Source organism: Monodelphis domestica, chromosome 4, assembly GCF_027887165.1.
Source record: "Monodelphis domestica isolate mMonDom1 chromosome 4, mMonDom1.pri, whole genome shotgun sequence".
Taxonomy (NCBI): Eukaryota; Metazoa; Chordata; class Mammalia; order Didelphimorphia; family Didelphidae; genus Monodelphis; species Monodelphis domestica.
Genome location: NC_077230.1, coordinates 338552031 through 338578556, shown reverse-complemented (window position 1 = coordinate 338578556; position 26526 = coordinate 338552031). Strand labels below are relative to the sequence as shown.

Below are 26526 nucleotides of genomic sequence, written 5' to 3'. Positions count from 1 at the left end.
TCCTCTATGTGACTTTATTTTTCTTCCCTCCGATAATCCTGGGAGAAAATGCAAGGAATGGATTATTCTCCCCATTTTACAGAGAAGGAAATGGAGGTTTAGAGATGAAATGACCTGCCTAAGTCACACAAGTGACAGAATTAAGATCTGAACCCAGACCAGAGTTCTTTTCATTCTGTTTCTCTGTTGTTGCTGCTCTTATTTAACTATCCTTCAATACTTCCTGCTAGTGGCCACCAGGTGGTGCCAAAGGGCACAGAGCGCTGGGTCTAGACTGGAATTCAAAGATGGCCCCAGACCCCTGTCAGCCAGCCAGCCATTCCTTGTCCCTGGGTAAGTCATCTAAGCCTGCCTCAGTTTCCTCAAATGTAAAATGGGGACCATATTAGCCTCTACTTCATAGGCTGTAGGTGCTTAATAAATGTGCATTCTCTTCTTCATGATCCTGGGCTCTCAAAGGCTCTGCAAACAAGGCACAATCTTTTCCCCCCTCTTGGAATGACTTTGTATTTACTTATTTACATGTCCCATGTAAGCTCTGTGAGAGCAGGGATGTTTATTGGGGGGGGGGGAGGGGTGTCTATATACCCCAGACCTCTGGCAGTGAGGTGGCACAGTGAATAAAGCACTGGAAGACCTGGGTTCAAATCTGGCTCCAGACACTAGTTGGGCAGGTGACTTGACCCTGTCTGCCTCAGTTTCCTCATCTCTAGGACACAGCAAACCACGTCAGTATCTTTACCAAGAAAATCCCAACTGGGGCCACAGAGAGGCGGACATGAATGAAATGAGTGAAGAGCAAAATCTCCAGCCTCTAGCACGACCCCCGGCACACGGCAGACACTTAATACATAGTTGTGGAGTGGCGTGGGGAGAGATTGGCCAGATTCTACGCAGATGGAAATTCCAGAGTGCCCGTGTGAGAGCTGAGGGACAGCCTCGCTCCTCGGGGCAGGCATGGAGGGGCCGCCGTGTTTCGTGGCCAAGGAAACCATCCACGTGGACCTCTGAAGGACTGAAATGAAGTATTGGGGGGCGACAGAATCCAGGGCCTTCGGGATCGATTGAAGGCTCTCGCAGCAACGCTCAGCCTACCAGAGCGCTCTTCAAGCCTGGAAGAAGGCTTAGACTTGTTCCACTGGCTCCAGAGCCAGCATCCGTGGGTAAAGCCTGCCCGGACGCCCGTTGGGGCTCGCTAAGACCCAGAGTCTTCCCAAAGTGGGACGGGCTGCAGCCTTGGCAAGGGGCGGGTTCCCCCTTTGTCGGACGCCTCCATGGGGAAGCCGAGGATGCTCTAGCCTGTCGGGCAGGTCGTCGAGGGGATGTTGACTCGGGTAAGGCTGGGGGGCCCTTCATGTCCCTTCTGCCTGGTAAATTCTGTGATGCCCACGGGCAGTTTGTGGCGGTGACAGCCTTTACTCTGGGGGCGGGCAGGACAAAGATTGAGGGCTACAAGGAGCTGGACTGGGGTTCCCGCTGCTCAGGAGATCACAGGGAAAGGCGGACCCCTGAGCCAGCACTCTCCCGGCCCTGGCCCATTGGTTTCAACAAGTCGCACCATCTGTCCCTAATGCTGTTTGGTGCAGGAAGTTCGGGTGGTTAAGAGGTGGTTTCATTTCTTTCAACCCACATCGTGCCAGAGCTGGAGAGGCCTGGGAAAGAGGATCTCCCTTAAAGCTCCTCATTTTACAGAGAAGGAAACGAGGCCTGGTAAAGGGAAGTGCCTTACCAAGGTCCCAGAGCCCGGAGTCAAGTTCAAATCTGGTCTCAGCTGCTTGCTAGCTGCGTGGCCCTGGGCAAGGCAGTTTGCTTCTGTTTGCCTCTGTTTACTCATCTGTAAAAGGGGGATAATAATAGCACCAACCTCCCAGAATTGTTGTAATGGTCAAATGAGAGCAATATTTGTGACGCCTTTAGTACAGTGCCTGGCACACAGTAGGTGTGTTTATATATTTTAGTAACTGATGATGATGACGACGGTGATGGTGATGATGATGACGATGACGGTGATGGTGATGAAGATGACGACGACGATGATGAAGAAATATAGCCAAGCAGGGACCTGAATCTCAGTCTACTGACTCTTAGCTCAGTGATCTTTCCACGATTTCATCTAACAGTAATTTGGGAATGAATTCTCATTGCTCCATGCCTGATGCCCCAAAACGAGACAAAAATTACACTCTAAATCGGGATTTCAGGGAATTGCAGTGTTTTGTAACTTAATGCGGTGCTTTACTCATAATAAATGCCAATTGAATACTGTTTGTTAAGTTGGCTTGAATAGGAAGGGACTATAGAGGTTAGTTAGTCCAATTTCTACATGATTCAGGACTTTTCTTTATAATAAATATATAAATATATATTATTAAATATATAAATATAAAATATAAAAATAAAAATAAATATATTATTAAATATAAAATAAATAAATATAATAAATATAATAAAATAAAAAGAGGAGTCTTCTGGGCTCTCTGCTTGAAGATGTCCTGAGCTGGAGAACCCGCTGCCTCACAGTCATCTCATTCCCCTTGTGGAGAGATTTCTTTGAAAGGAACACACACACCCGCGAGCCTGTACTTTGGATTTTATACAAAACAGGCATTTTGGGAAAAAGTATGGCCCCAATTCAGACAATTTAAGAAAGAAAGGAAGAGAGAAGGCCTCATCCTACCACTGCCCAGCTCTGAAAGTTTCTGTGGCTTCTTGTTGCTTTTAGAATAACACACAGAAACCTATATAAGGCACTGAGTTTTGTCATCAAGTCCTTTTAAATCATGTCCAACTCTTTGGGTCTCCATTTGGGTTTTTCTGGACAGAGGTACTAACGTGGTCTACAATTTCCTTCTCTGGCCCATTTTATAGATGAGGAAACAGAGGCAAACAAGATGAAGTGACTTACCCAGGGTCACACAGCTAATGATTGACTGAGGCTCTCTATCCATTGTGCCATCTAGCTGCCCTTTGGCACTGGGAGTCCTGCACAATCTGGCTCCAACATCTCTTTCTAGATGGATCACACATTTCCTCCCCTCCTGTATTTCACATTCCCTCGGCCCATGCCTAGAATGCTTTTCCTCCTCTTGTCCATCTCACTGAACACAGCTTCCTTCAAAGCACAAATCAGGTTCTGCCTCCTATAGGCTATTTTTAAATTTTACATATACAAAATCATGTTTATCATACATATCCATAATAATAATCTATAGATCTGTAGATAATTGTTGAGAGATTTCCTGATGGTTCGCTCCTTGTTCATGGTCTTGCCCGAAATTGCTTTGTCTGTCTTTTATGTTTACTTATCAGTCTCTGAGTTATATTCCATTGGTAGAACAGAAGTTCCTTGAGGACAGGCCTTTCCCCCACCTTTCTTTGACTCTCCAGTGTCTAGCACAGAGCAGGTAATTAATATAGTTTTTTTAATAAACCCTTACCTTCCGTCTTGGAGTCAATACTGTGCATTGGCTCTAAGGCAGAAGACTGGTAAGGGCTAGGCAATGGGGGTCAAGTGACTTGCCCAGGGTCACACAGCTGGGAAGTGTCTGAGGCCAGATTTGAACCTGGGACTTCCCATCTCTAGGCCTGGCTCTCAATAATTAATATAGTCTTGCAGAACCGAATATGTATGAATTTTGGTTTTTAGGACTACTTGACATGAAGGGATGCCGTCATAGAGAGACTCACTCCGGATCCAAGAGAGTGACTTGGGGAAACCGAGAGCAAGTGGGTGTTGCACATATTCCCAAGGATACTTTCTTTAACAAGAATGAATACTTTGCATTGGCTAAATAGTGAAGAAAATGGTTTGGTTGGGCTCTGGAGACGGCTGAATTATTTAGTATATTTTCCATTTCAATGAATTAATCAAGACAATTGCTATTTTCCATGGTTCTTTCTCCTTAAAAAATTAACAGGTCTCTTGCGTTTTGGACAAATAATCTACAGCAGTGACCTGAGACAACAGTGTGTATTTTAGGGACAATTATACTTACCTACTTTTTATAGTGCAAGGATTTGTGATCACATCACAAAAATGTGGTGTTCCTTTCACCCAAGCAAATTTAAATCTTCTCTATTGGATGACAAACTTTAGGAAGGAACAGAATATATACCATCGCAATTTTATGATATCTTCCCCAGTGGTGAGCACGGAACTCTGCATACAGTAGGTGTTTAATAAATGCTGGTTGGATGAAATTTCCATCATAATTTAGAAGAAGGCAGTCATGAGTTCCTGGGTCTAAAATATCATCACTGGTGGCTAAATTATTAGGGATGCACCTCTACAAATTTAGGCAGGCTGGTTCTGGGAGGGCAGTTCATTGCTGGGCCCACACTTAAGAGCTTTCTAGCATCTCAGGAACTGCAAATCCTTTGGTACACTGGGAGAGTCTTTAGAATGCCATATTTTCTTCCCTGCCATCCTTGGGTATGGAGGGAATCTTTTCCTTTTCTCTTAAACCCTTACCTTCCATCTTAAAATCAATACTTGGTATTGGTTTCAAGGCAGAAGAGTGGTCAGGGCTAGGCAATGGTGGTTAAGTGACTTGCCCAGGGTCACACAGCTGGGAAGTGTCTGAGGGAGTCTTTCCTAGAGGAAGGTAATTTATGTATGTGAATATAATACAGTCATCAATCATGTGCTTTCTTCCTTTGGATTCCTGAGATGATAAAACATCTGGCCAAATTTTAAGACAATGCAAATTTATTTTGGGCTTCACAGAACCATCTCTTCTAGAGTTTATCTAGAAGTCAATTAACTATTGGGTAGTTCAGATATTTGAAACAGCCAGGAAAAGGAAAGAAACCAAAAGTATCCCTGAGCAGCCCAAATAGATGTTTCAAATTTCTGCAGTCAAGTTCTTGTACTTTGCTCAGAGTCCCTTAGGATTTCCCTTAGCACCTATTTATTCTTATTTGAGACATAGTGCTAACAAGTGTGATGAGTTCCACCCCCCCCCCCCAACCCCAGGGCAGATTAGAAACAGCTGCTTGGGCTGGAGGCTGGCCCAGAGATGGCAGTGAGGAATGAGAGTGGACAGTAAATGAGGCAGAAGATGGATAAATGGAAGACACAGAACTCCAAGAACAAAACAATTTGAGGCACTCCTTCCTTCCTTCCTTCCTTCCTTCCTTCCTTCCTTCCTTCCTTCCTTCCTTCCTTCCTTCCTTCCTTCCTTCCTTCCTTCCTTCCTTCCTTCCTTCCTTCCTTCCTTCCTTCCCTCCCCTCCTCCCCCCCTCTCCTCTCTCTCCTCTCTCTCCCCTCTTCTGGTCTGTCTGTCAAGGGCTAGGTAATGGGAGTTAGGCGACTTGCCCAGGGTCACACAGCGAGGAAGTGTCTGAGGTCAAATTTGAACCCAGGACCTCCAGATTCTAGGCCTGGTGCTCTATCCACTGAACTACCTAACTGCCCCAAATTTTAGGTTTTTTCATGCAGGTTCCAAATGCTCTATGTACATCACTAAACTCAAAAGGCATCATTACTCCATGCACAGAATAATATCATGTCCACAATGATTATGCATCAAGACAGAATCAAATTACATCCAAGATTCTGTTTATGAAAGCAAGGAAGTGTGGTAATTAATTTTAATTAATTAATGTTTTTGAGGCAAACAGGATGAAGCCCCTCACCCAGTGTCACCCAGCAAGTAAGTGGCTGAGGTTGGATTTGAACTCATCTCCCTGACTTCAAGACCAGGACTCTATCTGACTGTAGACACTTACTAGTCATGTGATCTTGGATGAATTACCTCACCCTGTTTGCCTTAGTTTCCTCATCTGTAAAATGAGCCAGAGAAGGAAATGACAACCCACTCCAGTATCTTTGCCAAAAAAATCCCAAAATGCAGTCAAATGAAATCAGACCTGACTGAAATGACATCACATCCTAGGTTGAGTTTTTCCTTTTCCAGGCTAAGGTCCTTCAGCACATCCTCATAGGATGTGATCTCCCTCCTGAACTGAGGGAGCTACAGGGCAGCTGGGTGGCACAGTGAATAGAGTGGCAGGCTTGGAGTTAGGAGATCCTGGGTTCAAATTTGACCTCAGACATTTCCTAGATGTGTGACCTGCAAGTCACTTAATCTCATTTGCCTAGTCAAATCTCACCCCCCCCCCCCCATCACCCATGAGGACCTGAGGAGCCCAGGACACCAATCCAGGGTGTTGGGCTGTTCCATTTCCCAATCGGAGGTGCTGTTGGCTTGGTAGCTGCTTCCTTTCCTTGTGCCAGCAGTGCTCCGCCCCGCCCATTTCTACCCTGCTGCTGATCCATGTCGATTTCTAAGGGAAAGCTGTGAAATGGACCAGGGGCTGAGGGAGTTCCTATGATTACTTAGGGCAGCAATGACAACGGATGCTTCCTGCTAGCGGCCACTAGGTGACGCCAGAGATCCTACCCCTATCCATTGTCTCTGGGCAAGTCATCTAATGTAGGTCTCAGTTTCCTCAAATGTATGCTCCATCTGCTGGACCAATACTGAATCGGGGTCTTGGAGTTAGGAAGAGGGTTTAAGTCCCGCTGGGCAACCCTGGCTAAAAGGCTTATTTGTTCTCAGGCTCCGCTTTCTCATCTGTAAAATGGGAATGATAAATAAGTAAGTCAGACCTGCTGTTGGGAGGATGGAATGCTCCAGGACACACACAAACCTGCTTTCTTTACAACCCCCAAAGTACTTTAGAAATCCAGGCAATTACTTCTTTTATTGCTGTTGGTCAGGGAAGCTGGAAAGGCAGCACCACAGAACTAAGAATTGGGTTCTAGAGTTTCCATCCTGATTTTAATAGCATGAACCTGGAAAGAGCAGTAGACTGAGAGCTGGACTGAATCCCAGCTCTCTCTTTTACTGTGTGACTGAATAAGTCACTCTTGGAAATATTCCAGCCTCAGTTTCCTCTTTTGTAAAACGATAAGACTAGATTAAGATGATTGGTCAGGTCCCTTCTAAGCCTAAATTCAGCGATCTTATAAATGCTTACCAATGGCTTTTTTTTTTTATAAAGATGTGGATCTGGATGTCCTCGACAAATCTCCAACCCAACCCACCTGATATGGAGTTCATTATTATTTCCCCTCTCTTCTCCTCTCTCCCTCTATCTATTCCCCTCTATCATTCTCCTCTCTCCCAAACTTCCTTGTTTCTATGAGGCAACACCATCATTTTTTTTCCTTCTTCTTCAATAATAAACATTTCTTAAATGCCTACTATGTGCCAGTCCTTGTGCTAAATGCTGGAGATACAAAAAGAGGCAAAAGGTAGTCCCTCCCCTCAAGGAGCTTACAATCTATATTATAAAACACATAATATGTAAACAAATACATACAAAGCAAATTATATACAGAACAAATAGGAAATAATTAAAAGAGAGAGAGTACTATTATCAAAAGTGTTCAGGAAAGGCTTCCTATAGAATGATATTTTTTTTTTAGACTTGCCCACAGTCACACAGCTAGGAAGTGTCTGAGACCAAATTCAAACCCAGGATCTCCATTCTCCAGGCTTGGTGTTCTATCTGCTGAGCCACCCAGCTGTCCCCCTTACTGGTCTTAAGTAGATGCTGGGTAACAACTTGACAGGGATCTTGGAGAGGGGATTCGCGCTTCAGGGGGGTGCTGGATTCATGATGTCTAAGATTCTTCTCATTCAGTGATTCTAATTTTAATCCTAATAACTTAATTTATTATTGCTCTGAATTTAATTCTAATCAAATGACACTGACATTTGGGGAATACGAGGAGAGAGGGGACTTTTATGTCAGGCCACACCATGCTCTACTAGAATTTCCAAGAAAAGGCCTTTAGGAAAATAAACCCAGAATACAATAGGCACTGAGGCATAACTCACTTTTAACCAAGATAAAAACAATCCATATTATCCCTACAGCGAGCCTTTTAGAACCCAGTTTAGTGACACTGGCCGGCCAAATGGAGCCATGGTGGTACTCACTCATAAAATGTGGTCCATCCGTTTTCATCGCTTTTGGTGGCGAGGAGCCCGGAGTTGCTGTGGTAAGTCATCAGCGCCAGCTCGTGCCCTTGGGTCGTCACGCTTTTGAGGGCGCTGTTGGTGCCCATCGTCACCCAGTACACCTGGCCATCTGGGACCACGAGCCACAGGGGCATCCCGGTGGAGTCCCTGCGCACGTTGAGCACGTTGCCATTGTTGTCCGTGATGAGGGTGATGTCGCCGTCGCCCGTGTAAGTGAAGTTGTACAGGTAATCCCCCGTGGGGAGGCTCTGGGTGTACAGGTGCCTCCCGCTCGTGTCAAACAGGTAGAGCTCCTGGTCGATGGGGGACGACAGCTCGTACAGGTTCTGGGTGTTCAGGAACGGCTTGTTTCTGCGGATAAAGCGGATCCGGATGTTGCCCAGATCAGCCACGTAGAGCTCCCCGTCGGCACACACGGCCAGGGAAGACGGGGAGTTCAGTTTGGCATCCTTGGCGTAGCCATCGTCCCCAGAGAAGCAGTCGCAGTTGGCATCGTTCTTGCAGTCACAGCCGCTGGGGGCGCCGGCGACCAGAGAAATCTCGCCGTTGGTGGTGACCTGCCGGATTCGGTTGATTTTCTTTTCATCGGTCTCAGCGATGTAGAGGACCCCGTTGTGGGAGACGGCCAGGGCCGTGGCGGACTCCAGGGTGGCGTGGACCGCCACCTTGCTCAGGAGGAAGTGGTCGATGCCAGGCACCTGGCAGTGCATGGGCCTCCCGGCAACAATGCGCACTTGATGGTTCTCCGAGATCTGCAGGACCACGTTGTTGTCCAGAACATAGAGGGAGTTATCCATGGGGTTGATCGCCAAGTCGGTGGGCCACTCCAGGCGAACCTGGCAAGAGACACACAGATATGAACGGCTGTTTCTGTGGCTTGTCCGATTCCAAGGACCGCCATTTCTCCCATAAATACTTATTAAATTTCCCACCATGTACAGAGCCCTAGTTCTTTGGAGAGACCAAAGACATAATCCTCCCCCCGGATCCTCAAGGAACTGAAGTTTATTAAAATTAATGAGACCTAAGGAAGGGTGGCACAGTGGGTAGAATGCCAGGTCTGGAGAGGGGAGGATCTAGGTTCAAATCTAGTCTCAGATACTTCCTATCTGGGTGACCCTGGGCAAGTCACTTGACCCCATTGGCCTAACCATTGCTGTCCTTTGGTCTTAGAATTGTTACTTAGTCAGAGATGAAGATTAAAAAAATATGTATATAATATATAAATATATAATAATGTGTGCCAAATATATATGGAGTTAGATGTGGCACACATTTTAATATATTTATATATTTTATATAAGTTTTATATTATTGTTATATTTATATTTATTATTATATATATGGAGTTAGATGTAGAACATATATATATATATATGGAGTTAGATGTGGCACACATTTTAATATATTTATATATTTTATAATATTGTTATATTTATATATTTATATTTATTATTATATATGGAGTTAGATGTAGAACATATATATATGGAGTTAGATATGGCACACATTTTAATATATTTATATATTTTATATATAAATTTTATATTATTGTTATATTTATATATTTATATTTATTATTATATATATGGAGTTAGATGTAGAACATATATATATGGAGTTAGATGTGGCACACATTTTAATATATTTATATATTTTATATATAAATTTTATATTATTGTTATATTTATATATTTATATTTATTATTATATATATGGAGTTAGATGTAGAACATATATATATATATATATATATATATATATATATGGAGTTGGATGTGGTACCCATTATTACATGATATATACATTAGGAAGGCATAAAAGCACTAGGGAATAGCAGAGGGACAAAGTACCTCCCAATCGGTGATCAGGGAGAGCCTGGGGAAGAAGGGAGGTGGGAAGTATTAACTAACATAAAGGCGATGGCTATGTACAGTGGGGAGACGGAAGCCCCCACGCTGACTGAGGCTGATTAAGTGATGTTCCCCTCTCCCCACCTCACCTGCCAGAACATTTGAAGACTCTAAGTTACAGATGACTTTCCTATCTACATTGATGCAGGAGGTTTCTATGTTGGGAATTTTCCATATGGATTAAATCATAGTTTTAGACTTTCCTGAGTTCTTGAAAAAAAAAAAGGTTGAAATAGTAAGTATATTAAAAGTATTTAATATTATCTATAGAAATTAGATCTGTGGTTTAATTGATGTATGTAACCCTCAGAGGCGGAAATGTTCTCTGCAACTTTTAGTTTTAGAGTTGCCTAAAAAATTGAGAGTTAAGTGACTCGCTCAGGGACGCAGTCAGTATGGGTCAGAGGTGAGTCTTGAACCCACGTTTTCCTGACTCTTAAAGCTGGTTTTATTTCACTCTGAAATACCACCACACACAGAAATCTTCACACAATGCTTCGTCAAGGGATGGAAGTGGCCCTGAGTTTGCAAAGGCTCCGATTCCTGTCCCTCACATTTAGACAGCACCCTAAGATTGACGAGTTATTGGACCACAGCAACAAAGAGATTAATTTAGATTTGATATTGGGAAAACTTCTTAACCACCAGAGTTGTCCCAGAACAGAATATGCTACTTTAGATGATGCTGAGTTCCTCTTCTGTAGAGGTCTACCAGTAGGGGTTAGATGACCACTTTTCAGATATACTATAATGGGGATCCCTTTCATTTAGGTGTTGAATTAGGGATCCTTTCTAAGTTTCTGATCATATCATAAAGGTGGTGTGAGCTGGGTAGTGGAAGCTTTTTTATCTGCATATTAAGACTAAGGAAACTGAGGTCCAGAAAGTTCAAGAAGTCATCTAGTTCAAACCACACATGATTAGTAATTCCCCCTAATAATATCCTCGACAAGAGGATGTCCAAGGGATAAAAACTTATTTCTTATCAAAGCAGCTCATTTCACTTTTGAACAACTTTGTTGGGAAGGTTTTTTTTTTTAATTAAGATGAATTCTCTCTGACTCTCTCTGTCTGTCTCTCTCTCTCTTCACTGTCTCTTTTTCTCTCTCTCTTCACTGTCTGTCTCCCTCTCTCTGTCTCTGTCTCTCTCTCTTCACTGTCTCTTTTTCTCTCTCTCTCTTCACTGTCTGTCTCCCTCTCTCTCTGTCTCTGTCTCTCTCTCTTCACTGTCTCTCTCTCTCTCTCTCTTCACTGTCTGTCTCTCTCTCTCTCTCTCTCTCTCTCTCTCTCTCTTCACTGTCTCTTTTTCTCTCTCTCTCTTCACTGTCTGTCTCCCTCTCTCTCTTTACTGTCTCTTTTTCTCTCTCTCTCTTCACTGTCTGTCTGTCTGTCTCTCTCTCTCTCTCTCTTCACTGTCTCTTTTTCTCTCTCTCTTCACTGTCTGTCTCCCTCTCTCTGTCTCCCCCCTCTATCTCTCTCTCTTCACTGTCTCTTTTTCTCTCTCTTCACTGTCTGTCTCCCTCTCTCTCTGTCTCTTTCTTTCTCTCTCTCTCTTTACTGTCTCTTTTTCTCTCTCTCTCTCTTCACTGTCTGTCTCCCTCTCTCTGTATCTCTGTCTCTTTCTCTCTCTGTATCTCTGCCTCTTTCTCTTTCTGTCTCTCTTCTCTCTCTGTCTCTGTCTCTCTTCTCTGTCTTTCTCTTCTCTCTCTGTCTTCTCTCTCTCTCTCTCTCTCTCTCTCTCTCTCTCTCTCTCTCTCTCTCTCTCTCTCTCTCTCTCTCTCTCTCTCTCTCTCACCCATTTCTTCCTTTTGAAGAACAAGCATGATTTATTGGATAAGGGTCACCAAATGAATGAATGAATGAATGCTGAATGAAGTGGTGGCTTGTTGATGGCGGCGATGATTCATCTCCCTCATCCCTCTCTCTTTCTGACACGCTTTCCCTATTCCTAATCTTTCTTCTGTCTCCGGCCTCTGTTTTCTCTTCTTGTGGAGAGTGTTAAAGCTTTCTGTCACAACTGCCTTCATGCCTTCTAATCCTCTTTGCGGTATGGCTTCACGGCCGCCTTCGGTTAGCATCAAGACCATGGTTTACTCTAAAGTGACAAGGGAATTTTCATTTTCTTAAAACTCATTTCTTGTCAATGTTGGCAGCTAAATATTTTATACCCTCTGCTCTCCTAGGCCCCTGGGGACCTGACTGCAGAGACCATTCTGGCTGTCACAAATGATGAAAAGATGATCCCCAAATGCAGGAAAGTACGTGCATGCTCCTGAGAGTTCGTGTGCAGATTTAAGGAACAGTGGAGCTAGAAAAGGACATTAGAGCATAGAATGTTGGAACACAGAATACTAAGAGTTGAAAAGGGGGCTTCAAAGCACAGAATGCTGGAACAAAGATGATGGAACAAAGCTCTCAGAGATGATCTAGTCCCAAACCTTATTTAATAAAGGGGTGAATTGGGGCCAGGGTAGACAAATGACTTCCACAGGTCCATGTAATGAGTAAGCGAGAGTGTTTGGATGTTCTTTTGAGTAGGGATTCCATGTTTTGGAATCTTTCTTCCCTCCAAGGCCCTTTCCTCACTTGGAAGCTCTTTATTTGAATGGAATCTCAGGTCTAGGTCTTAGCCTACTATTACTCCACAGAAGGGGGCATCTGATGCCTGATTGAAAGACGGGGTAGGAATTTAATTGGTGAATAGAGGAAGGAGGTTAAGTCAGACCCAAGATTGGAATATATGCACTATCTAATCTCATAAAGGGTGGTTACAAGGGTCAAATGAGATGTGTAAGCAAAATGTGATTGAAAAAAATTTTTTTACTATTATTATATTACATAATATTACATATAATATAATCTTTTATATTTTTACTATTACTACTATTACTATTTATTACTATTATTAGGCACTGAATTAGTGTAAGTTTTGTAGGAGGTGGGGAAAAGGTGGGCCACTGGCCCTGGGTCACAGGAAGAGGCCTGACAAGTTCTAAAAATAAAGGTCATAATTGAAAGAGAGAGCACTCTTGTGTGGGCTGCTGTGTTTATGAGCTGAAGGGCTTAAAAAGCTAGCGTTGATCGAGACTGTAACCAATTTGCAATCTGATGTAATTCAAGACTTCTCTTCCTGTTGTTGCTAATTCCGGCAAAAGTATATGTGCAAACCACCGTTTCCTCGATGTTAATCTGATTCAGGTCAAAGCTGGGCTGTGCCAAATGACCAGGCCACAAGGAAATGGGCCTCCAGCTAGATCCTTTGTGGCAACTTGAGGTCTGGGACAGCATAGCCCAAACAAGATCTCAGGGACCTGCAAGACAAGAGTTTCCTGCCTGGAATGTTGCTCAACTCAAGGGCCTTTTTTACCTGAGATATATCCATGATGGAGTCACAGCTGAGAGGCCGGGTGGAGGTCAGGTCATTGGATCCCAGGAGAGTGGAGATAATCCCATTCTGATCAATGCGCCTGATCATGGTGCCATCCACAAAGTAGATCAGCCCAAATTTGTCCACTGTTATACCTGAGGGGAGGAAAGATAATAATAATAAGACAACAACTAGTATTTCTATAGACTTTCAGAGCCAACTAATAAATAAATAAAAGAATATAACTAAAGAGCTTACAAAGGGAGAAAAAGAGAGGAGGGAGGGAGGAAAGGAAGGAAGGAAGAAAGGAAGGAAGAAAGGAAGGAAGGAAGGAAGGAAGGAAGGAAGGAAGGAAGGAAGGAAGGAAGGAAGGGAGGGAGGGAGGAAGGGAGGGAGGAAGGGAGGAAAGGAAGGAAGGAAGGAAGGAAGGAAGGAAGGAAGGAAGGAAGGAAGGAAGGAAGGAAGGAAGGAAGGAAGGAAGGAAGGAAGGGAGGGAGGGAGGGAGGGAGGGAGGAAGGAAAGAAGGAAGGAAGGAAGGAAGGAAGAAAGAAAGAAGGAAAGAAAAAAGAGAGAGAGAGAGAGAGAGAGAGAGAGAGAGAGAGAGAGAGAGAGAGAGAGAGAGAGAGAGAGAGATTTGGGGAGGGGGAAGAGGGGCTATTATTATTGCAGAATTTGTGGATGAGAGGCTTAGTCAGGACCAGTGACTTCCCCAGGATCAGCTAGCCAGCAAATGTCATAGGCAGGATTTATACCTAGGATTTCCTAACTCCAGGTGCAGTGCTCTCAGCCATGGTGATACCTGGGATGCCAAGGTGATTCAAAGTACAAGGTCAGCTGAAATCAGTGGGCCTGATGCAGTCCACAGGCACCTGCTGGATCCCTTGAAGGATGTGAGATTGGAGAATGACATCTCCAAAACACTCTGTTGCTATTGACAGTGCAATAATCCCCACTGTGGCATGTTGTCCCCCAGATTCAGACATTTTATGATCCTGTTTCCTTATCTGTAAAATGGGGATGATATTCCTGGCACTGTCAATCTCACAGAGTTGTTGTGAAAATCAATACAGATGATGGTCTGGGGAAAAGTGCTTTGTAGCTATGAAGGGCTGTAAAAAATGAGAATTGTCATGAGATTTTCAGTCCCTATTTTCTCAGTGCAGAGAAAATGGTAGCAATTTGAGCATCTTGAATGGGGCAGGCCATCATCAAAATGTTGGCCTTTAAAAAAAGATCTGAAAGGTCATTGGATGAGACTTATTTGTTTGGATCAGAAAGGCAGAACCAGGCTCAGGTATGCCAGGTCCCAGATAGGTAGCTTTGGGCTTAATCTAATTAAGTAATGATTTATCAGACATTTATGAAATGCCATCAATGTGGTAATTATGGTTTGCCATTGTGTGCCAGGTACTTTATGTGGTGTTGAGGATACAAAGAGAGAAAAATGATAGTCATAAACAAACTTCCTAATGCTTAGAACTGTTCCAAAATAGACTATTTTGGGGAATTAGGTGAGTTGTGGAGGGGGTAGTGATGATGTGGTAGTGAGCTCCCCATTACTGGAGACACTCCAGAAGAAGCTGAATGAATGACTGTTGAGAATGAGGGGAATTATGTTGGGGGGGCGGATTGAACAAGATGTCCTTGGAGTGCCCTTCCAACTCTGTAATTCTATGATTCTAAGTTTTAACAGTAAATAAAGGTATAGTGAATATTTGAAAGGTTGTTATTTAGAGGAGGAAGTCAACTTATTATTTTTTTCCCCTCCATGATGGGACAGAAGAGCAAAAGGTGGAAGTAGGGTCAGACTTTAGCTTAATATCATAAAAATCCTTCCTAACAATTATAATTCTCCCAAAGTGGCCCAGATTGGAAGGTAGTGGATTCCTCTTTAGGGAAAGTGTTTAAATAAAGGTCTGATGGCCATTTGTTGGGTAGAACCAGGCTCAATGATGCCAGGTCTCAGATATGTGGCTTTGGGCTCATTAAGTAACAATTCCTCAAACATTTATGGTACGCCATAATGTGGCATTTTTGGTATGCCATTAATGTGGTAATTGTGTTATGCCGCCATGTAAGGAAGATTCTTGTTCAGGTAGGAACTGGGCAAGATGTCCTCTGAGGCTATTCTGGCTCTGAGATTCCGTGAAATGACCTAGAAGAGGAGCCTGGCTCCCCATCACCACGGGTCCCATTGGACAATCCTGTCCCGCTTTGATTTTCTTTAAGGTGCTCCTGATCCCTTATAGTTTCCCTTCGAGCTCTGGTATCTGATGACTATGGAACAATACTTGAACACGGTGGAGACTGGGGTTGGTGGGGATGAGAGTCAGTTTCTTCTTTGTGTCTGAGGCAAGCAAATATGTCAAAGAGACCTTAAGAAACCATGGCCCAACACAGCTGGGAAGCACTTAAGAGCTCATGTAGTCCAAATCCCCTCATTTTACCATGGGGAACACCGAGCTCCATGGAGGGGCACTTACTTGAATAAGGTCACAGAGCTTAGCTCCTTGGGCCATACTGCACTATTTACCACAATATAGGAGAGTCAAAAGTGTCCTGGATTGGAACTGAATACCCCCTTGGGTGACTAGGCATGAAAGTGACATCCTCTGAGTCTCAGTTTTATCCTCAATAAAATGGGGGTAACGGTTCATACCATTGGGGTGAAGGCTCTTTTGTCCTGCCATTATTACATTATTACAACCCCCAGGAACTGCTTCATTGATATTATATTTCTAAATGTTGGGGAGTCATTTTCCAAAAGAGGATGAAGTAGGTTCATAGAAGGGGAATCCCCATTCCCTTGCCTGCCTTGGATAGAAATTAATTATGCTCTGTGAGCTCCAAGACAGGGGTTTCCTTGTCTGCCTGGATAAGTTCCTGTCCTTTGTTTCCTCCCCGCCATCTGCCAGAACTGATGAGTACTCAGTTAACAATGGTGGTTTTGTTTATGGCTCTGGCTGCACAAGCTAATAGAAATGATCAGTCCCCTGATTAATTCCTTCCCTTTTGTTGTGTTAAATAGATGGACTTCTGTAAACTGTCTGCCAGTGGTGGCGGGCTGTCACTTGGATCTGGGTTAATTACAGGCTTTGGGGCAACTCACCCGCCACAACGTGTGTGTGTGTGTGTGTGTGTGTGTGTGTGTGTGTGTGTGTGTGTGTGTGTGTGTGTGTGTGTGTGTGTAGAATCCTAGACAGAAGCTTAGAAGAAAGCTAAGTAGTCTTCTAACAAAGCCTTGGTTTAATATATATTAATTATACATATATATTTTTAATATGTAGATTTTTTGGTAGAGGAGGTTCAAAGTTTAGAAATAAGGAATCACCAAGAGGAGAGAGAACTGTTTTCCCTTTTGGGGTTTATACCTGATGGAGAGACAGAGATGTTGCTAATGTTGCAAAGAGACAGAGGATGCTGAATTCACATTCTTCCCCCATCCCTTACTTACTGGCTTGACCTTGAACCAATTAGTTAACCTCTCTGGGCCTCAGTTTCCTCACTTGTAAAATAAGTTATGAGGTTTATTCTAGTCCTAATTTATGATCTTGGGCCGTATGTAAGGCAGATAGATGGAATAGTGAATAAAATGCCAGATCTGGAGTCAGACAGACTCCTTTTCCTGAGTTCGTATCTGATCTGTGCAGATCTGAAGCTGTGCGGTTCACTTAACTCTATTTGCCTCAGTTTCCTCTTCTGCAAAATGAGCTGGAGAAGGAAATGGCAAACTGCTCCAGTATCTTTGCTAAGAAAACTCCAAATGGGGTGACAGAGAGTTGGATACGACTGAAAATGACTGAACAACAACAAAGGGTGTCGTTGCCCTGTAAATACTAGGGAACAGTAGTGACTGGGATACAAAATTGTTGTATATGAGTATACTTTGAAGGAGCTGAAGGTCTGAGCTTGGAGCAGAGATACTTTAAGGGAGATATAACAGATAGTTGAATTCAAGGATTTGTAAGGCCGTCTGTGGAAGGATAATTTCTTTTTTTTTTGTCCTTGAGGGCAGACCTAAGAACAATGAGCGAAAGGTACAAAGAGCCAAAATTTCAGATCAATATAAAACAAAGAATTCCTAAGAATTAGAGCTGCCTGGAGATTCTGTGAAGCAGACACACAGGATCCTTTCTAAGGTAAGGCCTTCCATGTTCCTTGAACTCTTCCAACCAGGCCTGAATGACCACTGGAGAAAGGATTGATGCTTTGGGTAGGAATTGGACAAGATGACCTCAGAAGGTCCTTCAGTCCCCATCCAGAACAACCCAACACTTTGACCTAGGGATTTTATAGTAGTTCAAACAACTGCAGAGTCACATTTCGATTTAATTCATTTTTGGGGGGAGGTATTTCTCTGATTCCTCAGTCCTTTTCCTATGTCTGGCACATAGTAGGACTTTAATAAATGTTAATTGTGACTGGATGATTTTTAAGCTTCACCTTTTAGGAGGCACACCAAACCCCTTTGATTTTTCATTGGTAATATGCTTTATATCAAAGAAATGTATGATGAGAAAAAAATGGATTTAGCAAGAGAGGGCTAGTCCAATGAAGACACCCTGGGCGCCGGTGGTCTCTATTCAGTATAAAAAGAAAATCAAAAACATACCACAGTATAAACAGTAACCATTCCACTTATCACAGCTTGGTTGAATTTAAAATTTGTGTTTAAAAGGTCCAAGATGACTGCAGTTCTACAAAAATGGGACTGATGGCTAGGGTGGAAGTGGCTTGGTAGGACAATAATCCCTCCCTCTTCTAGTTAGTGATGGAGGACAAAAAGAAAAAGGCAGGCTGAGTTTGCCAACCATCCCTAGAGCAGATTTCAAAGGGTTCAAAGACAGGATGGGTAATGAGATGAACCACAATTCTAAAGGGGAAATCTGCAAGTTACTCCTCTACCCAAATCAATGAAATCTGTGATCCTTCAGGATTTGAAGCAGATAGTAACAATTCCGTTCTCTGATCTATAATTCTGTGTTCTAAAATCCCTACTGCTGTACAATTCTAATGTTCTGTGATGTGGGACACCCCTGCAGGATTTACACCTGCTACTATCGATGTCTGTGGCTATCCTGCCCTCCTCAGGGTGTGCAGGCTCCAAGGGGCTTTTGTTCCTGAGCCAGAGACACGTGCAAACTCTCAGATGTAGGCTAGACTAATATGGTGGGGCGGCGGGTTGTGGAGGGCAGATAGCTCCTAAAGAGGGTGTATTTTTGAGAGGCAAAAAGAGGGAAAAGAAGCTCGTTCAATGGGCAGTTGTAAACTCACACGGTTAGAGATGGAAGAAATCTTAGATATTATCTGATCTAGCTTCATCAAGCGGAAAAGACTTGCTTAAGATCATACAATACCAACAAGTAAAATTGGAATTAGAAACTGATGTCAAATCTAATGCTCTTTCTGAGTCAGGAGAGCTGATCTTAAATTCAGGTTAAATTACTATGGACAAGTAACTTTGCCTTTTAAGCCTCAGTTTCCTTTTCTGTAAAATGGTGATAATTTTTTAATGATGTTTACTATTCATACTGTTTGAATACTTTGGAGACCATAAAACACTTTGGCAATTATTTTTGTCGCACTGCTTTCCCCCAAGATTATTTTAAGGCGCTTTCTAGTACAATATTATGTTTTTATAAATGGCTGATTTTTGTGGATGTTTTTGTTGATCAGTCATTTTAGTCATGTCTAACTCTTTGTGACCTCATTTGAAGTTTTCATGGCAAAGATACAGGAGTGATTTGCCATTTCTTTCTTCAGCTCATTTTACATATGAAGAAATTGAAGCAAACAGGGTAAAGTGACTTGCCCAAGGTCACAGGGCTAGTAAGTAAAACAAATGCAGACAGGGTTACTTTGCCAAGACTACCCAGCTAGTACTGGTTGGAGGCTGAAATTGAATTCAGGTTTTCCTGACTCCAGACCCACTGCTCTATCTACCGCACCACCTAGCTGGACAAAGAGAAGTAAATTCTACCCAGAGCCCTCCCTTCTAGGTGGTGAAATGGATAGGTGGCTACACTTGGGAGTCAGAAATTTTGAATCCTGACCCAAACGCTTGTAGAAGAGGCTCTGCCTTTAGAAATAAGGAATCACCGGAAGGAGAAAGAGCTGTCTTATCTCATGAGTTTATACCTGATGGAAAGGCAGGAGATAATGGAAATAAGTCAGAGGACCCTGGTGAAGTCATTTATCCTCTCTCAGCCTCAATTTCCTCCTCTAAAAAATGGAGGTAATAAGAGCACTTATCTCACACAGTTACTTTGATGATCAAATGAGATAATACCTGCAAAGCAGTCTGCAGACCTCATAGCCTTACGTCAATGCTAGCCTTTATTATGGTTATGAACAAAATCTAAAAATTTGAGAGGGTAAAAATATATTAAGATCAAATAGGATGTACTACTAAAAATTAAATCATTAATGATTTTGAAAAATGATTACTTATGAAGGGAAGAAGCCATATGTATATATAAGTAAAAAAAGGACGAATGTTTTCTCCATTTATCTCTGAGGACATCTAACCCCATTGGATCCAGCTTGCTCTTTCATAGGTCCAAGCCCACAGCAGTGCTAAATGGCAAGGTGGAGACTGTAGCTATAAATGCCCTCGAAAGAAGAGCTTTTTCACCAAGGATGTCCTCTCTGCACCTCTTTGTAGGGCTGTGACACATCACATCAGCACCCTCTGTCCCTCTGTTTGGAGGCGGAGCCGTCTACTCATGCTGGACCATTTTGGGCTTCTCTCCATGCTTCCACTTGGCTACCTCTCCTACCAACCTCTCCATTTTCATCTTTGCTTGTGTGTTGTCCTCCGCTATTAGATTCTAGGTTTCTTAAGGGCAGGGATTGTCTTTCTTTTCCTATCTGTTACCCCTGGGGTTGGCACGGGGTAGGCAGTGTGTATTAAGCACAGAGCAATGCTCAGTAAATATTTATTGATGACTGACTATTACATAATAGCTTCCTAACTGGATCTCCCTGTCTGAAATCTTGTGCATCACACAGTTTACTCGTATCATGCTTCTTTATGTGCATAGCTATGCCTTCCACGTCCTGCGTGGCGCCCCTGCAATCTGGAAAAGCCAGGAAAATGTTTTGCCTTTCCCTTAGTACCAGAAAAGAAGTCTGCATTTTTTCCATTTCCCTTTATGGGGTACTTTCAGTACCCTGATGTAAAATTTGGGTCAAGTACACATTTCTGCATTTCTAAGCTTTTTCTGTGTAAACTCTCCACCCAAATTCCCTTTTAATTTCTTATGCCCACCATGATGGGGAAAGTCATGATGTGGAAGGGACAACTGTACATTGTATTCTCCTATGAGATGGTACGCTCTTTGAGGACAAGGAGTGTTCTTTATCTCTGTACACCCAGCACCAAGCATGGCGCCTTGTGTGACAGCAGGCACTTAATAAATGGTTGTTGGACCAAATTGAACTATATTTTCCCAGGTTTGCTAACCAATATTCACACAGATGGTTGGTTTTTTGTTTTTGTTTTGCTTCTCAACCCATTCTCATTTATTTCCCATGAGATAGTAAAGAAATTACAATTAAATATTAAATACCCCAAACTGTTGCTTACTACCAGGATTGATCTATGGAAAGATTGGCTACAAATTTGTCCTCACCTCTGGGATTGGTGAGTGTGGCCTCTGTGGCCTTCCCGCCATCGCCACAGCGAGTGTCATCAAAAGGAAGGCACTGATCCCCCGTCCCCGCCACCACCTCGGAATTCTTGACGACATCCTTCACGATCGTGGTTGACTTGATCTTAAAGACTCGCCGACTGTTGGTGTCAGAGAGGAAGACGGATCCAGTGATGGGGTCTGTTGCCAGGTAGTACTTATGAGCTGGACTATGGCTGAAAGGCAAAGAAAAAAGTAATTTTAATTGGGTTGTTTTCTCCTAACAGGACAGAAGAAAGAACACATGGCCATCACCCCAAAGATCCTGAAGATGCAAGCAAGGGTGTCTTGAGGCTGGGATATTCAGGCAGCTGGAGGACTTTTCTTAGCTAAGAGTTTCGCTCATGCAATTCCCTATGTTGAGAATACTCTGCCTATTGACTTCCTACCCAGCTTTCGATGCTCTGTTCTGACTGCCTTTTCCAGGAACATTTCCCAGATTCCCTCTGTTACAAGTGATTTCTTCCCCATGTCTAATCTTAGTACTAACTTCATAGCACTGTGTCTTTGGACTACACATAGTTTCATTTCATAGTACTCTCTACTTCCCTGCTGTACTTAACATGGGCTAATTTTTTATTTTTCTTTGGGCATGTCTTATCCCCTCTATTGAACTCTAAACTCTTTGAAGACACAAACTATCCTATTTATCTTTGTATGTCCTTTAGGGCCTAGCATAGTGCTCTGTACATGGCAAATATTAAATCAATACTCATTAAATGAAACACTGAGTCTATCCATTTAAGATTAGCTACGTCATAGCTTAATAATAGAAACAATAATAACTTACATTCTAGAGAATTTTAGGGTTAAATTTACATATATTATCTCATTTTATTATTATCATTATGAACACTAGAATATACCATATATTATATACTATTAACATAATATCATGTTATAACTAGTCACTTAATCTCTGTTTGCCTCAGTTTCCTCATCTATAGAATAACTGTAAAGCTTAGCACAGTGCCTGGCACATAACACCATCTAAGTAACTATTATTGTCATTAATATTATTATAAACATGAATAGTTTTAAGAAAGCAAACTGCAGATCCCTTGGGAGACTCCTCTTGGGGAACTTGGCTTGTGTAAGTCTTAGGATTTATCCTTGCTTGATTCTATCCCAGAACCAAAGAATGTTATATAGTTGGAAGGAAACTTGGAGATGGGAGACTCCAACTCCCTCATTTGACAAGAAGAGAAAGATGCGGCCTAGAAACATTACTGATCTAGGCTCATACAACTGGTGCCCGACTCAAACCCAAGAATTCTGATGCCAGGCCAGTCAGTGCTGCTCTTTGACACTTTTCTGTCTGTCCCAGACCTTACTGAAGACTCTTTTTGGCACGAGCCCAGAAACTCTACAGCCAGTTGGTGAAAGAAGAGACGTGGCAAGTTTAACCCTAGAAAACAAAGCAGCATCCACCAAAATGAGCCTTCTGCTTCGTCTAAAAGGTAGTACATTTCGGAGGCACGAGATCAGAAATGGAATTGAGAGGTAATAGACAAGAACGAAAGAAAGGAGTTAGACAAAGTAATGACTGTTCCGTGTTTATTTAAGGGACTGTCTTTTGAGTTGGCAGGTGTCAGGTCTCTGACATGATACCTGAAGATATAATGTATATTGCCTACAACATGTATAACACAATATAGACCTCTTCACAAGGATTTACATTCTCAGATTCAGAGGCAGTATTCCTCCGAGAGTGACCGAGGTTCCTGTAAATTCATAAAACTCACAGGATTATAAGATTTGGAACTAGAAGGAACTTTAGCCCATCTGATCCAACCTTTTTGATTGATAAAAGAGAAAACTGAGATCCCAAAAAGGAGAAGCCATTTGGCCGAGGTCACCCAGCTAAGACTTTGCAGGGCCTAGAGGTACACCAAAGCCCTCTTACTCCAAAGCTGGTGATCCCTGCATCACACTATTCTGCCTCCCCGAATTAGGTCTTTTCAGGATCAGAGACTCGTGGGAAGAGATTTAGCAAGAATCATGTACAACTCTCTCATTTTACAGATAAGAAAGAGGCCCCAGAGGTAGCAATCTAAGCAGATTCTAAGCAATCTGAGCAGATTCTAAGCAATCTGAGCAGATTCTAAGCAATCTGAGCAGATTCTAAGCAATCTAAGCAGATCTAAGATTTGAACCCAAGGCCATGGATGTCACGGCCAACATTCTTTCCATGGGATATGAAAACAGGTCTGAATATGGAAAGATTCTTGACTTGGCTCACAATGAATTAGGACTGATTTGTGGTAGGCCCACACTTCCACAGTGGACAAGCTCAAGGATCGCCGATTAGTGATGGCAGTGGCCCTGCAGGATATACCATGTTGGGCATCTAGGATAAGATTCTCTCTTTCTCTCACATCCTCTCTCCCAATTTCAATATCACGCGGGCTTCTCAAATTTGAATCCATACATCTCTTCTAGCACCAAAGCTGTGTTCTAGGATTGTGGTATCAAACTTGTACTACATGGTATATGCGCATCTCTGCAGGCTGTACTTAATGTACTCCATGTTCTTTGGTATTTTTATTTTGTTCAATATTTCCAAATTACATCTCAATCTGATTTGGGTTGCACTGGTGCTGGGATCTGCAAAGCAGCCCGTGGGCAGCATGTTTGACATGTCTGTTTTAGGGGGCACATGTTACTGGAAATTGAGTTGGGGCATAGTCTGGTCTAATCCAGGGAGGTGAGGTATATTTGTTCCTACCCTTACAGGCCAGCTGGCCGGCCAGTCCTTCTTAAAGTACTCAAATGGCATCAAAGCAATTAGAAATTGTGGGATTTTATTTTATTTTATTAGAAAATTTTACTTAGTCAATTTAGACCATTATTCCTTGGTTACAAGAATCATATTCCCCCTTCCCATAGCTGAGAAATTGTAGAATTTTAATAATCAAAAGAGAAGGAAAAGAAAATGGATTCTTTCAGTCAAGAGAGCAGAGCAAAGAGAGCCAGAGACTCCCACCTGCAACTTTACCAAAAGCACAAGCTCTGACAAAAGAGCCCCTACACGTGGGTCTCAGCCAAATTGATCTCCCAAGCATCCTTACGTAAAATGAGGACGTAACTTAAAAGGATGCTGGCAATGTAGCGCAGGTGCGGCAAGTTTCCACCTGCACAATATTCCACTGTGGTATACTGGAAAGAACCCTAGATGTGACGTCAGAAACTAGGTGTTGTAGGGTGTGGAAGGCCTAAGTTTGAATCAGGACTCGGAGACTCACTTAACCGCTCCGAGCCCGGGTGTTCTCATCCATGAAATGGAGATAATAATGACATCTACTTTACACGTTGGAGTGAGGACCAGATGAAATAACGTAGATGAAGCACTTGGACAACTGAAAGTGCTTTGTGGATATTGGCTATTGTTATTACTAACAGCTACACGTTTCTGTCTGGTGGCCTCAGTTTCCTTATCTGTAAAATGTTAACAATCATCTTTATGTTACCTACATCACAGGGTTGGTCTGAGGAGGGCAGCAGAGCGCTACAGAAATGTGGGTTTATCTTAAGTTAGGGATGCCTCAGTGGGTAGAAGAGGAATTTCCCCCTCTGATTCCTGGAACAATCCCATGACAGCCTACTAAAGTCTAGGCAGATTTCAGCTCTCCGACTGACATGTATTCTAGCTACAACAACTAGGGGGACCTTCCAGGCATCCCACTCTCCTGATGACAGGAGGCAGGTGGGCCATGACTTCACATCCTTCCTTGTCCCTGTAAGTGGGTGACAGACGCCTCAGGGGAAGCAGGCCCTCAGGGTCAGAGTGGGGAAGGGCCTGTCCCTTCTCATCAGCCCCCCCCGTTTTCAGCTCACTGTTTACTCTGAAGGCCCCCGAGACATGTCACTCACGCTGGGGATTTTTCAGATCACCAACAGCGGAGGGAGGCAGACAAGGGAGGGCTTGGGTGCGGGAGATGATCTGAAGTAGCCTTTGGTCCTGGGTCAGAAAATCTGCTCTAATCAGTGCTAATCCACTGGGTCATCCCTGGCAAGCTGCTTGACCTCTGTGAGTTCTGGTTTCCTCCTCAAGATGAGGGAGAGAACAGGAGTTCTAGTAAGCGATGCCATGAGAATTTCCTAACAATTAATTATATTATTTTAAATATATTTAAATATTTTAAATATTTAAGTATATTTTAAAATATATTAATAATTAGAACCCCGTAAAAAAGTGGAATGGGCTGCCTGGGAGGGTAAGAGGTCAGTGGTCTTCAAGCAGGAGGATGGATAATGGCTCTATTGTCATAGAGGGGATCCTTTTCAGGGATGGACTGGATTCAGGGTCTGCGGAGATCCTTTCCAACTCTCAAATTCAGCGCTCTTGTGATTACACGTATTGGTGCTTCCAGCTCTGAGGGTCTGTGACATGCCACGGCTTTACTTCTCCTGGCTTTGTGTACTAGGCTGATCCATCAGTTTGTTGTGAATATATAAATGGGTGGCATGTTTCTGCCCTTGCCTTAGATTCTTTACTTGAGGACTATGAGCTTGACATGAGTCAGCAGTGAGCCAGCATGTAGCTCATGGTCCTTTAAGAAGGCCAGTGTTGGGGGGCAGCTGGTGGCTCAGTGGATTGAGAGCCAGGCTTAGAGATAGGAGGTCCTGGGTTCAAATCTGACCTCAGACACTTCCCAGCTGTGTGACTTGGGCCCATTGCCTAGCCCTTACCACCCTTCTATTGGAACCAATACACAATATTGATATTAAGATGAAGGCAAGGATTTAAAAAAAAAGGCCAGTGTTTGGATCATATCTGAAGTAGTATGCTCTGTTTTGGGTACTATTTTTTAAAAAATTTAAAATTTTTAATTTAATTTAAATTAAAAATTTTAAATTTTAAAAAATTTAAAAAATTCCTTCCCTTCCATCTTTGAATCAATACTGTGTATTGGTTCCAAGGCAGAAGAGTGGTAAGGGCTAAGCAATGGGGGTTAAGTGACTCGTCCAGTGTCACACAGCTAGGAAGTGTCTGTGGGTACCACTCCATCCAAGAGGGTCCCCAGGGTGGAGAAGGGCCCGGATGTTTTGCTTAGAGAAGAGGGGACTTCGTGGGAACAGGATACTTGCCACCTGAAGGCTCATCATGACTTACTGTGCTCAGACCTAGAGGGCTGATGTAGGAACAGTGTGTGGAAGTTAAAAAGGGGCAGATTTCAATTTATTATAAGGAAAAGCTTCTTTTAAAAAATCTGAAAGTGGAATGGACTACCTTATAAGAAAGTGAGAATTCCACAAAATTAGAAGTCCTTAGTCAGAGGTGGGATGGATTCTTGGAGAAATGGTCATAGGGAAAATTTAGGCAAGAGGCAGGAAGAGGACAAGATGACCTTTGAGTTCCCTTCTAGCTCTGAGATAGCCATGTTTCTGTCTTCAAAAGGGACCTTCTGGTCTACCTCAGACCCAGATAAGAATTAGTCCCTTTGTGACAGCTAAGCAAGAAGGCAGGCTTTCTTCACTCTGGGTGGGCTCCCCAAATAGCTTTAGTCAGTGATTTTGGCAAGGTTAGTGAATCATCTGTGGAGAAAACTTACAGACTG

At 43.0% G+C, this 26526-nt stretch overlaps 1 protein-coding gene across 1 annotated transcript in view; it reads right to left on the bottom strand.

Moving 5' to 3' along the window:
- TENM4 (teneurin transmembrane protein 4) overlaps positions 1–26526 on the bottom strand; it is a 749441-nt gene that overhangs the window by 44922 nt on the left and 677993 nt on the right. Inside the window, exons 20-22 of the mRNA XM_056826133.1 lie at positions 20909–21141; positions 13275–13429; positions 7953–8830 (exon numbers count right to left, since the gene is read on the bottom strand). Coding sequence (XP_056682111.1) covers positions 7953–8830; positions 13275–13429; positions 20909–21141 — 1266 coding nt within the window. The remainder of the gene's footprint in view (positions 1–7952; positions 8831–13274; positions 13430–20908; positions 21142–26526) is intronic.